At 32.0% G+C, this 14,750-nt stretch overlaps 1 protein-coding gene across 3 annotated transcripts; it reads left to right on the top strand.

The window, feature by feature from the left end:
* Positions 1-4,070: 4,070 nt before the first annotated feature.
* LOC129308620 (general transcription and DNA repair factor IIH subunit TFB1-1-like) lies at positions 4,071-14,004 on the top strand. 3 transcript variants are annotated; one of them, XM_054949859.1, is made up of 21 exons: positions 4,071-4,580; positions 4,682-4,868; positions 5,821-5,899; positions 6,132-6,193; positions 6,456-6,516; positions 7,265-7,373; positions 7,728-7,803; positions 8,143-8,238; positions 8,631-8,675; positions 9,158-9,214; positions 9,345-9,500; positions 9,607-9,672; positions 10,149-10,272; positions 10,817-10,873; positions 10,950-11,059; positions 11,557-11,748; positions 11,926-12,039; positions 12,270-12,347; positions 13,001-13,048; positions 13,152-13,220; positions 13,696-14,004. In XM_054949859.1, exons 2-21 carry the CDS (start codon positions 4,788-4,790, stop codon positions 13,777-13,779), a joined length of 1,764 nt encoding a protein of 587 aa, XP_054805834.1. In that variant the 5' UTR covers positions 4,071-4,580; positions 4,682-4,787; the 3' UTR covers positions 13,780-14,004. The 3 variants fall into 3 exon arrangements, with proteins under 3 accessions (XP_054805834.1, XP_054805835.1, XP_054805836.1); XM_054949860.1 differs by lacking the exons at positions 4,071-4,580; positions 4,682-4,868; positions 5,821-5,899; positions 6,132-6,193 and having other exon boundaries at positions 6,474-6,516; positions 6,962-7,373; XM_054949861.1 differs by lacking the exons at positions 4,071-4,580; positions 4,682-4,868; positions 5,821-5,899; positions 6,132-6,193; positions 6,456-6,516 and adding an exon at positions 6,529-7,063.
* Positions 14,005-14,750: the final 746 nt, after the last annotated feature.

The raw sequence follows: 14,750 nt of genomic DNA, 5'->3' as shown, positions 1-14,750 counted from the left end.
CCATTGTTGAAAGCAGGGTTTGAAGCATGTAGCTAGGAAAGGATAACTAGCATCCTTTTATTATTACTATTACTATTACTATTATTATTGAGGCTTGGAATCTTATTTTTTGAGATTGCAACTCGTGTCACCCATTGAGATTCTTAGTTTGAGAGATTCGTGAAATATTATAGAGTAGATGAGATGTTATTGTTTGATATGTTCTTAGAGACCTTATTGGATGTGCTGACTTTATGGCGTGGAACTCCCATGGAGATGGGATGAACACTCAGCTGATTATGACTTGTCCCACGGATTGCATCAACATATATGTTGTTAGCTTACAAGAATGATTAGTGTCTTTGCTTTTTCAAGCTTGTCTTGCTTTCTTTGATTTTTTTCAAGAGTTATCCTCACTTGCATTTGATTCACGATCTGCATGATAGTGTCATTAATTTTGCTAGGGCATTAGCTATCAAAGTAGTGTACATTTTTTTCCCTAATACACAGTTCGATAACAGGAGCAAGTCTCTTCAACTTGGTATTCATAAATTTTTGAAAATTTTTTATTATATTTTTCTTATTTTATTATTGTCATAAAATATACTTTTTTTTTGAAACATGATAATAAAAGCTCTCTAAAATATATAAATAATAATTTGTTTCCTCAAAATGTCATGATTCTACTAAAGTTTATAAATACTTTTCTGTCATTAATAAATTTATATAAATGATCAAATTGTCCTTTGTTAAAAATAAAATGATTCACAAGTTTTGTTTGAGTGTGTGTTTAGTTTTTAGTTTGTCAAAAGTTTATTTAGTAAAAATTTATTTGATAAAAATTAATTTAGTAAAAGTTAGTTATTGTGATGAAATTTGTTTAAATATATTTTTTTAAAAGTCAGTTTTAGTATGCTGAAAGTTGTTTGGTTTGTAATAGTGAAATGTGTTTTTAAATATACAATTATAAAAAAGGACATTGATTTATGATGATTTATAATTTTTATTATACAAATGTAATATATTTGAAATATTTTAAAAATACGATAAAAATTTTAAATAACATAAAATTTGATTTATAATACTAAAAATTTAATCTCTAGTTATTTGTACTCTTTTAATTTGTAATTTTAGAAAATGTGATAAAATTTATAATTTTTATTATTCATTAATGCTAAAAATTAATATAATTAATTATTCAATTTATAATGCTAAAAACTTGATACTTAATTATTATTATTATTAAATAATTATTATATTTTTAATAAATTAACTATTTTTTAAATAAAAGAACAAGAGATTAAACTTGGAATAGTATAGTCAGATAACATCTTATTTTTCAAAAGTTTCAAATGATTATATTTTAGAAATCCACTTTCAACCAATATTTGAATGTGTTTTTAAGATGTGATTTTCTACAAGATATTTTACCTAAACAACTTTTGACATCTTGAAAGTAAAAATTTGCTTTTTAAATATGAAATGCAAAAAAATCAAATAGGTCTTAAAATAATCACAACTTTTCTTCTCATATTCACAACAATGCAATAATAAATTATAACTTCGCATGTCTCTCTTGATTCATGCGAAGTTGTAATTTGTTGTTGCATTATTATGAATATAAAAGGAAAGTTGTGGTTATTTAAACAAAAATTTGTGAATTATTTTATTTTCAACAAGAATAATTTGGTCATCTATATAAATTCATTAATGACAAAAAAATTTATAGGAATTTCAGTGAAATTATGGCATTTTACAAGATCAAATTGTCATTTATATAATTTAAAGAGATTTTATTATCATTTTTCCAAATTCTTGAGAAAAATGACATTAAAATCCATTTAAATTATATAAATGACAAGTTGGTCCCATGAAATGGCATAATTCTCCTGGAAAGTGGATGTTTCTGTCACTAGGAAATTATAAGAAATGACACTTTTGCCCTTTATTCAAATTTAAAAAAATCGCAACTTTTCATTAACAATTTTTATTTCTAAATTCACAACAATTTAATAGTAATTTATAGGTCCTGATATGCATTAGGTGTTGAAAACTTATAACTTTTTATTTACAACTTTTATTTTTATATTAACAACTTTTATTTTTAAATTTACAACAATTCAATAGTCATTTACAATCCTGCATTGTAAGTCCTTATACATATTAAGTGTTAAAAATTTAAAACTTTACAACATTTATTTTTATATTGACAACTTTTGTTTTTAAATTCTCAACAATTCAATAGTCATTTGCAATCCTACATATACAAATCCTGACATACATTAGGTGTTGAAAATTCATAACTTTTCATTCATAACCTTTGTTCCTATATTAGCAATTTTTATTTTTAAATTCACAACAAGTCAATAGTCATTCACAACTTTGCATATACAAGTTTTGATATGCATGAGGTGTTGAAAATTTACAACTCTTCATTTATAATTTTTGTTCCTATATTAACAACTTTTATCCTTAGATTTGCAATAATGCAATAAGGAATTGTAATTTATCAGTACTCTCTATAAATTGACTAAATTAACAAAAATGAATCACCACTCTAATTCAAGAAGTAACAACTTTTATTAATTTAAATAACGATAAAATCTTAAAAAGTAATAACTATCTAATGTTTTGTTGTTAGTGAATGTGCATCAAAATACCCTATAACCCTTTTGATGAAAATATATAAAGAGTTGAATCTTTTAGTGTCATCTCTTTTCTTTCCCATCATATTGTATTTTACCTTCAATATTTTTTTGCAAAATGTCTCCCTTTATGAAAATAATAAAATAGTTCCTTTCCAAAACTAGAACCAAGAAAAACTATTTCTTATGCTAACCTGAAACAATGAAATAGCCATTCATTAACATATTTATTTTTCAAACATCATAATCACGTATTTGTTATGTTTTATCCAACAATAACTATTTTTTTATATACAAAATTTTATATTGGTCATTCATAACTTTAATTTATGCATTTACAATACAACTAAAAATGATATATCATTTGTCATTTATCCATGAGTAAGCATCTATACTCACATACAGCAAAGAAAATGAAAACCTCAATCATGAAAAGAAAATGATGACCTTAATCTTTACATACGTTAACTTACATCAACTTTAACTATCACATATGGGAGGAGAAATTTTTAAGGAGGAGAAAAGATTTACCCACATATAGTATAGCTAACAGAGGAAGAATGATTGCTTATATACACCTACACATAGCAGCTCAACAAAATAAATCACCGACGTATAGAAAATCAAAAAGAAATAAGACAAACAAGGAGGAGAAAGGGAGAGAGACGAACCAAAAGAAGTGCATGAAGAGGAGGCTAAGAGGAGAACAAGAAGATGAAGTAGAGGCTAGAAAATGCAAAAATGATTTTGCACTTAAGCTTAGGATTTTTACCTTATTTGAGGGCAATTTGATCATTTCTTTTAATTCTCTAATGATAGAAAAAATTCATGGGATTCCAAAAAAATTTTGCAATTTCGTGAAATCACTCTATCATTTACATAATTTAAATAGATTTTTTTTTATCATTTTCTCTAAATAATATGATCTAATGAGTGAATGTCTAAAACCATAATTCTATAGCTTTTTAGAACTTCATCTCATGGTTAATATTATCATACTTGATAAATTTTAAATGGATAATTTTTTAATATTTACTTCTATAATTTATAATAGTTTCATATTATATCGATAATATAGAATAATTTTTTATTTATGAAATTGTAAATCTTGAGTATAGGATTAAATGAAGCCCCAGAATAAAGGATTGGAGGTCAGTAAATGTGAATTCTCCTTCACTTCTTTATCTTTCCATTTTTCTTTTGTTTCTGTTAAATTGTTAATAGTTTCTTAGCCTTTTATAACACACTATGAATCGGCAATGATAGGATTTTTTTTCCCAAAAGGATTAGGGCAAGCTATGATATTAAATTTGAACTCCAAATTTTTTTTTTTTAACCAACATTTTGAACTTAATCTTCTTGAATCTTGATCTTATTATGCTTCGCGTGACACAATAAATAATGACAAAGTTGGGGGGACAACGAGTCAATGAGTGAAAAGCAATGTTTATATTTTGAGGGCACGGTCATCCTCCTTCACATCCCCAGTTGCCTGTTGGGTCCTTCACCAGACTCCACAGACACTGTAGGCAGAAGAGGGTAGCGCCACCTACTTGGCACCGGAAAGGCAGAAGCGATTCTCTCGAGAGCTGGTTCAATTCTGTCTGGAACCGCCTGTTACTGAGAAGTAAAAATCCTAAAATTCGGTGCCGTAGGGGGTTGATCATCGATCTTATTTTTCACCGTTCTTCAATATCATCAGTTTGTTTACACTCTCCCTCGTAGCTTCACTCTTTCTATTTTCTTCCCCCAATTTTTTAACCATCTGAACTGGACACCGTCTACGGCAGCACCGCCTACTCTGCGCTGTATCTGTTTTGCGAGCACAGGCGCCTGAAATCACATCTCCCTTGTTATTTCCCATGGGCGGGTCTGGTTCCCTTTGTCTTTCCTACTGAATCCTCGTTTTTTTCTGCCCACATCGATGCCTAAAGCAGCAGGAATGAAGATCCTTAGGTTATAGAGTTTAGCTTGGCGCTGATTTTTTTGGCTTCTATTTCTGATCAGCGCAACCTGCTTTCCGTGTAAATTGTTTGAAGAATATTTCTTCTCAACAGTCTGCAGGCTTTCATGAAACTTCAGACAGATTTTAAAGTTGTGGTCTGATGTGAGATCTGATTGTCTCAGTTCAATCGGCTGTAACTTCAGTAGCTCCGGGTTAATATGTCTACTGGACAAGTAATCAAGCGCGCCAAATACAAAACTTCTCTGAAAGATCCTGGCACTCCTGGGGTGCTGAAATTGGTACGATCCTTTTAAGCACCATTGATGTTCTCCCTTTTTTTTTTGGCTGTTTTCCATTATTTGTTACTATTCCTTAGAAACCCATTTACATTGTCCATCCGATTTGTGTTATCTTGTATGAGTTGTTCTTTACTGTTCATTTCTCCTTTTAAGTGCAAAAGAAATGTATTGTGAAAATAAAGAATTAAGAATTACAAAATAGGAGAACATGACATCCTCCAAAAGACTCTGGGATGCAACAAATTATAGGCTAAGTACGCAGAGTTTTAGGTCTCTTCCTAAAGGAGTACCCAAATATGGAGTGGCCACTGAAGAATCCGACAGACTTATGGAGCCAAAAGCCTGAATCCCCACTAGACACGTGAAGACCAGGCACGTCACTTCTCCCCCAAAAGTAATCTGAAGCCAAGAGACGACCGTTAAAATCTGAACAAGAGAGTCTTTGTAAAACTTTCTGTCTTCTTCTAAAAAGAGTACAGTGTTATCAGCAAGCCAGAATTTTGAAATCATTAGCGCATTTGAACAGGCAAAAATGCCTTTAATAATTCTCCTTACTAGACTTTAGAGATAGTCATGCTCGACATTTAAACCACTCGTGTAAACTAAAATTGGGCTAAGGCTTGAAAAGTGTCAAAATACTATCGCTTTAAGCAGAGCAAGATAAAATAAAATATTGTCTCACACACCAAATATATATATATATATATATATAATGTCTTGATATGGAGGAAGTTTGAAAATGACTTGAAATAAATTATTTTTCGAATCTCTTTATAGTGTCTCACAAAATATATAAATCTTTTGTTTTTGCTTGATCAAGACTTGGTTGTTTTTGAATTTTAAAACTTCTGATGACTCAAATTCATAGATTTGTTATAGGCATATTTGACACTGGCTGTTGTTGCGTGGCTATTGCTGATGATTGTTGAAATATTTCTTCCTTTTTATGCAGGCTGAGGAGAAGTTTCTTTTTAGGCCTAATGATCCAACTTCAAACATGAAGCTTGAAGTTGACTTCAAAACTATACAGAGTACTTAATATTTTTTGTTATTGTTGTTGTTAATGTTTATTTTAAGATTTGTTACACATAAGGCCAGTCCATTTTAATTAATAAAGTATTTATGAAGTCTTTCATGTTGGTTTTATTCAATGCGATCTCATCTATCTCTATGCAATCTAAGTCCTTTGTTGTTGTTGTTGTTTGTGTGTGTCCATGAGGAGAGTTATAATATCTTTCATTCTATTCTGCTTGCAAAATTCAGGTCACAAACACACCAAAGAAGGATCAAACAGGCCACCTTGGCTTAACCTTGGCCATTCTCAGGTTTTTCTTCAGTTTTTTTTTGACTCTTGCAATTTCAATCTCCTTTAGTGCATAATTTTCTGTTTCCTGAGTTGAGCCTTGTGTACGATGCTTTTTGTGCTTTATAATTATATTTTATAGGAATAGGAATTAGATTACTAATTATTGGATTGCCAATTTGTTGGTTGCATTTGCTTAGATTCACTCAGTATTACTTTAGTTTACTTTGTTTTTCTGATTATTCTTAAATGAGTCTGTAGATTATGATTATGTGTCATTTCAGGGAAATTACATATTCGAGTTAGAAAGCTATCCAGATCTAAATGTATGTCGAGAATTTGTGGGTAAGTTTCTAGTAAGTCAGAAGGCTGGTTTTAGACTTTTGCTAAATTAATGTTCCAACATTCATTTGAAGATTTGTTTTTTTTATTAACAAAATATGTTGCTTTCTACTGTTGGTGAATGATGATGTGATTTTTGTAACTTATCTTTTTTATGTCTTTCTCCGAATGATTGAATTGACTTTTGCCTTTTCCTGGGAGGGGGGTGGTGAGTCTTTTGTTTGGTTAATAATTGGTTTTAATAATTAAGAGTAAATATATATTTGACAATCAGCTGTCTGTATGTATTACCCGCATCATTATATTTACATATTATATACATATTAGAAATTTGACATGGAGGAGGTTTGTGTTGGGCCCTTGACAACTAACATAAAACTCTATTGAATATCTCATGGATATGGACTCCCCATCTAGTGGGATAATCATGTTGTTGTATACATGGTAGGAGTTTGACTTGCTAAAATATAGCTGTTTGATCACCTTTTGCCCCCTGGCGACAAGAAAAATTGATACATTGCTGCAGAAATCTGTATTAAAAGTGTTTGAGGTGTGTATCTTTTTCATTTTTTTTTAAATATCAATATTGTGTGTGAAGTGAAAAGGATTGATGGTACATCAGGTACTCAATGTGAATTTTTGAATTTAGCATGCTTTTATCAACTTTTTTCTAATCTCTCAATATTACTTTATTTTAATTCATTGGTTGAAATTATTTATCAAAACATGCATTTTGGTTTTCTCTAAGCAGGTATTGCCCTCTCCCGCAACAGGTCTGGTGAAGCTCCACCAGCTATGTCTGGGGAGCAGCTAAGTCCTGCTGAAATGGAGCTTAGAATTAAGCTACTGCAGGAAGATAGGTATTTGGATTATATGCTCATTGGGAAGCGTACTTTGTCATATTTATAAGAGATGAATTAAGGGTGATTCTGTAGCCTATTTCAGTATAGAGGGATAAATTGTGAAATATTTTATGCTACCTTGGGTTTCATGTTAACTCATTGGTAGTGCTTTTCCTCTGATTATATAATTTTTTAGTTGTTGTGGCTCAGAACATTGTGGTATAGCAATATAACTTACGATTTCATATCTCCTGTTGGTATTATTATTGGATTCCAATTTTATGCTTTGGTTACTTAAAGGTTAACCAACCCAGCTTTATATCTTTTTGGGTCCAACCTTTTATCAATGGTTCAGTAGTTCAATTTATGCAGCAAGTTGCAGAAGCTTCACAGGGAACTTGTGGCCTGTGGTAAGCTGACAGAATCAGAGTTTTGGGCTACAAGGAAGGTAAAATAATTTTTCTGAAAATAATTATTATTAGCTCATATTTTTAATTCCTATTCTAATCTGTGTCACTGGGAAAGTGAAAAGGTAGATAAGAAAATGGTATCACTAACTCTCTATTTTTAAATCCATAACATGACAATAAAATCGGCCAAAACTAGAATGGGCCCAACCAGAAGATTTTAACACACGAGTAGCTGCTGCTCTATTCTGACACTTGATTTACAAATGGCGTGTCATTTTAAAGTCAAACACATGATTTTTGGCTTTTTCTTATTACGCTAAAAGGAATTCTACCATTGTAAATACTATGTTAAGTTTTTTAACTAAAACTTGTTGCAGAAATTGCTGGATAGAGATGAAAGCAGAAAGTCGAAACAGCAGGTTGGCTTTAAAAATTCTATGATCTTTGACACAAAGCCTATGAGTGATGGTCGGGTATGTTACTGCTTCTCCTTCTGCTTCTTGGTGTTGTGTCTCTATGATGCCTCTATATGTTGTGCTATTTGGCTGGACAGTTGGCTGCCATATCGAGAAACCTGTTGATCTAATTACTTGTTTGTTGCATGTGATAAAGTATTTTGACACATGTCAATTTGAAGAGTGGGAAAAATGAATTCTCCTTTGAGTGTGGAACTTACATTTCCAAAGCTTTTGAATGCCCAATTGTGCTGTGATAAATGGAAATTAAATTTACATGATTGATTCTCTCTCTAGTTATTGTCTTTATAAATCATCTCTAGTATGTTTTAAGTTTTATGCATAAAATTTTGTTTCAGGTATGTTTATTTGTTATTATTATATTTACTTGTCTTGATCTGTTTTTTCAGACCAATCAGGTTACATTCAGTTTAACACCAGAGATAAAATATCAGGTATGTTTCTTCATGCAACTCTGTCCTTCACTTGTCAATCAGATGTTTAAGTAAATTGTGGGATATTTTATCCAATGGCACAATGTGGAGTTGATTTATCCTGCTGTGTACTGGACAAAAATTTGGTTCACTATGACTATCATGTTGTCGAGCATTAGGCAAAATTGCTCAAGGGTTTGTATAATTCTGGACAAACTATCTGCATGATAAACTTCTGTGCTATTTTTTTGTTGTATTGGCATATAAATAACATGGTTTGTTTGGAAAGTGAAGTTATTTGCTTGACACATTAACTGACATCTTACTTTTTCACTGTTTGTCTGGCTTATGAGTTCTGCTTGACCAATAATATTCTAAGCTACATCATACAGCTCTTATAAGTTACATCTAAGAATTGCTTTCTTTGAATGCTTACTTGATGGATGAGGCTCCCTATTTCCTTATTTTATTTATTTATATATTTTACATTCTTATCTTTCCAGATTTTTGCCCTGAAACCAGCCGTTCACCAGGCATTCCTTAATTTTGTCCCTAGTAAGGTACATCACTGTACTTAGAAGTTTTCCTGTATTTTGTTTTATGTCTCTGATGGACATTGGCATAAAATCATTTACATCATTTTCTATTTAAAGCGTTGTTATCAATTCTCAAATTGTCTTTTAATTCTAGATGACAGAGAAGGATTTTTGGACTAAGTATTTTAGAGCTGAATACCTCCACAGTACCAAAAATGCTGTTGCAGCAGCTGCTGAAGCTGCTGAAGATGAGGAGCTTGCTGTTTTTCTGAAAGATGATGAGATATTAGAAACAGAGTCTCGAAAGAAGGTCTATCTCATTTTATTCATTTTTTATAGGGATCCATGGGCTTCATTCTCATTTCCATTCAAATTATGTGAAAATATTTTCACCCTCCTTTTATGTATGTTTGCAGGTTCGACGGGTTGATCCAACTTTAGACATGGAAGCAGATCAAGGAGATGATTACACTCATCTTCCTGTATGGTGAATGAAATCCTCTATCTACTATAGAAGTTTTTTTTACATTGTTGATACGATTATTCTGTGTCTATATTTATCTTCAGTTTTTCATTTAATGCATTTTTTATATATTGCTATGGATTTAAGTGGAGGAGTAATTTGCAACCATGTGAATTTCTTTGTTTTTTTTATTTTTATTTGTTGTCTAAAGGGATTTGAACCATTTATAGTGTAGGTTTCTATGGAAGTTTAGAAGAAGAAATTATAAAAGATATATTGGAAGACCTGAAAATTTGATATTTGTGCTCAAACATTATGTTAGCAGATACAAGATGACTTTTACTTGGTTATGCAGATATTATCCTATATCATACCATCTCCTCAAGATTAGTCATTGAAAATTTTTGTATATGTATCTGTTTGCAGTATTGCTTGAGAAGCATTAGGTCATTGACTTCTTGTTTTCCTTACTTTTTGTGCTCTTTTGGTGAGAAGGATCATGGGATCTTCCGTGATGGTAGCAAGGAAGTATCTGAAGTGCAACATCAACTGTGTCGGAGAACTTTAGTGCAAGATCTTAACCGGCAAGGTGCAGTTGTGCTTGAAGGAAGACCTTTAGGTAATGTTTTTTCCCCTCACATTTACTAGACATAATTATAACTATATTTGATTCATATTGATTTGTTGCATCTCTTCACCATATCTGCTAAGTGAGTATACACCTTACATATTGTCTTGAAATTAACACGTCTTTGTAGACAGACAATACAGGTCTGTGTTTGTTAAGTCTGTAAATATTTATAAGTATTTTATATCTTGGTGAGATTGATCCCTGATATTTAATGCACTTCAGAGAGAAAACTTCTCTGACATTACATTTGCTTTTTCTTTTTTTCATATTCAAAATTGTAAGGTGTGTTGTTTATGTAGTTCTACATGGAGCAAGGTTTCTTGAGTGTTCTACTTCTTTCAGTAATTTTATGTAGGAAATTTCTGCATGATTTAGCCTACGTCAGAGAGAAATCAAAGAAGCTACAAGGATTTCTTCTTCTTCTTTTTTTTTCGGGCGCATGAAAAGAAATGAAGAGTTTTTGGTTCAGTATGCATGCGGTATTTTTGCTGTTTGATGGGCTGATGAGTTTGATTTGAACGCATATATGTAGATACGGAGATGGAACACCAAAGAGCAGTTGCAGAAGCTCTTGCAAGAACGAGACACGGTTATTGGCCCAACCTGTTTCTTGTTTCCTCTTCCATTCCGTGTGGAGCTAGCTCTTATTTCTAACTCCTATGCAGAATCTGATGAGGATATTGAGCAGGAGAGACGTAACAGAATTTCTCAGATGACCCATATTGAGGATCTCCAGGAACAGGGTGATCATCCATTTGCTCCACTCTGTATCAAGGTCCAGCTTGATTTTGATCATTAAGTACCTTGTTGGAAATCATTATCAATTTAATCAACTTAATTGTAGTTGTTTTACTTTAGTTAGTTAAGACTTGTTGGTATTTAGTTAGTTCCCTTTAGGCGCTTAGGATTATTTTTGGTCTTCTTTTTTATTGTGATAAGATTTAGGCCTTTTAGTTTGATTTATTTCCTATGCTTTAGCTGTTTTGTTTTGGTTTGTTTAGATATGCTTTATCGCTTAGGATGCAAGAGCTTCAATCTTCCCCTTATCTCCTATAATGCAATGGATTTTCGCTGTCAAAGAAGATCAGTAATAAGTTTTCTTGCTTGCATTCAATAAAATAAGTTATTGACCCTGAATTCCTACACGCCTAAGAATCATTTCAGACTCCATAATAATTGCATTTTTCGTCCAAGCAACAAAGTTGTGTATTATAAAACTTTATGTTTAGTTAATGTCTATTTTCTTTTATGTTGTTTCTTTCTTGAAACCAGGATCCTCGAGAGTACTTTGATTCCCAACAAGTTAATGCTGTTAAAACCTTGGATCATTCTCAAGCTGGAATGGATCAAACGAGATGCAATTTAAGTTCTGAGGAAGCATATGGCTCTTTGAAGGCGTCTATATCCAAAACAAAGACCCAAGGGTTAAGGGATCCCCTAGTTAACCCTGATACTGCTTTTAGGGTAATGACATATTTTTGTCTTATTTTTTAGAAAAGAAACTTCTTAAATAAGTGACGATTGTATGCTCAGCAATATATTAGGTCAAGTGGACAACATTTATTCCTTTTTCTTCTGCCTTCTGTCTCGTCTATCAAACAATTCATGTTCCTTTCAAAATGTGAATGTTGTTTTGTACAGGTTCTTACTGGACTGACAAAGAATATCTCAACCTCCAAATATCAGTTTGGAAAAAATTCCCGGGAGAGCGTCCTGGATATATTGCCTAATACAACGAAGGAGCAACTTCTAGATGTGAGTAAAGGCCAAATGTTTATGAGTTCTTTGAGAATGGAACATTAGAAGAATGGATGAAAGGAAAAGAGAGACGGAGAGATAATATTTTGAGCTTTCCCATGAATTGTGCATCTGTTTCCCACATCTTCAAGCAGTAGTCTTGAATTTTCTAATAATATTAGCCTTCTGTTTTGGGTAATTCTAAATGTTTTAAGATATTTATGTAATATGCGCTTCCTTCTTTCCAGCATTGGGTTTACAGTCAGGAACTGCTGAGGCATTTCTGGTCTTCATATCCTATTACAACAACAAACCTTAATACTAAGGTAATTTTTCACCTTTCATCATTTCAACAAGATCTTTAATGTCGCTAGAATTTATGCACATAAATCATATGACTCTATGATTGAAAGTCATGAATTTGTATTGGCTTGCATTTGTGTGTAAATCTATCTCATTCTTGAACCAAATAAGTTTAGAGTTTTGCCAAACCAATTGATTTGGTTCAGTTTGATTTTTTACCTAAAACTAAATCAAGCCAAACCTATAAACATCCATTGTCATGTCATCTGTATATCCAAGCACCTCTCTCTGGCTAAGTAATTGTTGATGAACCGTTTAACTTGGTAGATTAAGTTATCAAACACTCTGGTCGAAGAGGCTCCGATGTTATGTTGAAGAACCGGTCAACTTAATCGCATAAGCTGCCAAGCAATGACCAAAGATCGATGTTTTAGGACCTTAACATGAATGACAAACCATTAGACATCGGATGGGATTTAGTAATTGCATTGAAAGTGATTCATCGGTCATTCATTTTAAGATCTGGGAGGGCTTCTTTTGAAATATGCCATTGATGGACATGTGCATGTGTCTTGCATAGTATTACTCTTATTGGTAAAGGATTTATTACAGGAGGATACTTGGTGTATTTCATTTGTTCTTTTTATTTTCTCATTCACTTGCTTATTGAATGCAGGTGAACAGATTGAAGGATTCCATATCACAAATGTATTCTAAACTCGAGGTAATTATTCAGCCCTGTCATTCATGGAAACTTGTGTGCGTTTTTTTCTTTTGGGAGAAGTTACCAGTTGCCTTTATGTTTTTCCGTTTTATATAATTCTCAGGAAATAAAGGTATCTGCGCGGTCAGACCTGCGGCACCAGGTTTCCCTTGTTGTTCATCCTATGCAGCAGGTAAGCACCCATGCTCGTTTGACTGTTTTTCATTTCTTTATGCATGATTTTCGTCAAATGCTGTATCCTCTGCATCTAAAATGAAATGTGAAAAAGGAGACCAGGAGCAAGTATTTAAGCAATCTATTATTGATTATGGATTAATGAAATAAAAAAGATATCATAAAAGAAACTATTTATTGTTAGTTTAATAGAAGGGTATTACCAGCACCTATTCCTTGAACTTCTTTGTGGCTTGACCGACATGTCAATGAACTTTCTACAGGAATTTCTTTGTTTGTTGAGTTGCTACTCTGATAACAAGTCTCAACTTCTATTTATTTGACTTCGCCTCGCCTGAACTATTTTTGGAGTTCTAGTAGTGTGGCTTTTTGGAGCCAGTGAATGGTTTATGCCCTTTCTATTGAGTTAATCATCCCCTTGGCATTGTATCATATAGTGGATTATAATCGATGGATAAATATATCAATTGCAGGTGCTGGATGCTGCTTTATTACATTATGATGCCGACAAGCGAAAACGAAATTCCAAAGCACAGAAGCCTAATGGATATGCTTAGTATTAGCATAAAGTTTCACCCCATGTCACTTCTCTTGCAACTTGCTGTAAAATTAATAGAAATGCAGATTTGCATCAATTTTGCTGTGAGTTCATGCCATATTTGTTTCTTTTTAATCATGATCAATGAAGGCTGGAAATAGCAAGGAAGAGGAATAAAGGAATAGCTTAACATCTCAGGAATCTTATTGGGGAATTTCTCAACCACAAAAAAAAAAAAAAAGAACACTTAGGACAACAGCTACATCGAGAACTGTGGCCCACTAACCTTCGAGTCCATGGTGTAAACAATTTTGTATTACTGGGTCAATTTTGCCTATGAAACTGTAGTTTGGTAAATTGAATGGTGATGAGCATGTTTTATATTTGAGGTGTCTTGCGTATGAATACCTCTTCACCCCTTTCTACATTTTTTTTTAATATTCTCATAAACTCTTAGGCAATTTGACCTCAATACTGCTAAAAGGAATTTTATTTGCCCATATACTATACTTTTAAAAATATTTCCATGAATGTTAATCTGAGACTCAGTTTATGCCAAGTTCTGCAATCATAATTAAAAAAAAAACAAAAGGTCCATGTCTGCCCTAGGATAGCCTACCATTTCAATTTTCAAGTATTCATCTCCCACTTTCTACTCTCTCTCTCTCTCTCCTTCTTGGTGTGTGCATTATATATATTGGTGTGTTGTGCATGATATGTGGTGGTGTGGTTTTTTTTCCTTCAACATATAAGTGTGTGTTTGTTATATATAATATAAATAATATAATAAATTTATAATTGTAATTATCTATATTAAAAAATATGAAATATCTTAAAGAAGATATCACATTTAAAATGAAAATATTTGTATACAATAATAACGCATAAATATATGGATTTGTTTTCAGTGTATAGGAATTAAGTGATTCAAAAAAAAAAAGGGGTGGATAGTACATATTTAATTTGAGTAATTCAATTTCATTTTAAAGT

Source organism: Prosopis cineraria, unplaced genomic scaffold (genome assembly GCF_029017545.1).
Source record: "Prosopis cineraria cultivar Desert tree isolate PC_DT_omini unplaced genomic scaffold, ASM2901754v1 PC4, whole genome shotgun sequence".
Classification (NCBI taxonomy): domain Eukaryota; kingdom Viridiplantae; phylum Streptophyta; class Magnoliopsida; order Fabales; family Fabaceae; genus Prosopis; species Prosopis cineraria.
The sequence above is the reverse complement of the archived record's forward strand: the minus strand, read 5'-3'. Positions and strand labels throughout refer to the sequence as shown.

Coding starts and splice junctions, on each gene's coding strand:
- LOC129308620 (XM_054949859.1), top strand. CDS start 4,788: ATGTCTACTGGACAAGTAATCAAGCGCGCCAAATACAAAACTTCTCTG. Junction 8,676..9,157: donor CACCAGAGATAAAATATCAG/GTATGTTTCTTC, acceptor TTATCTTTCCAG/ATTTTTGCCCTGAAACCAGC. Junction 13,049..13,151: donor AAATGTATTCTAAACTCGAG/GTAATTATTCAG, acceptor TATAATTCTCAG/GAAATAAAGGTATCTGCGCG.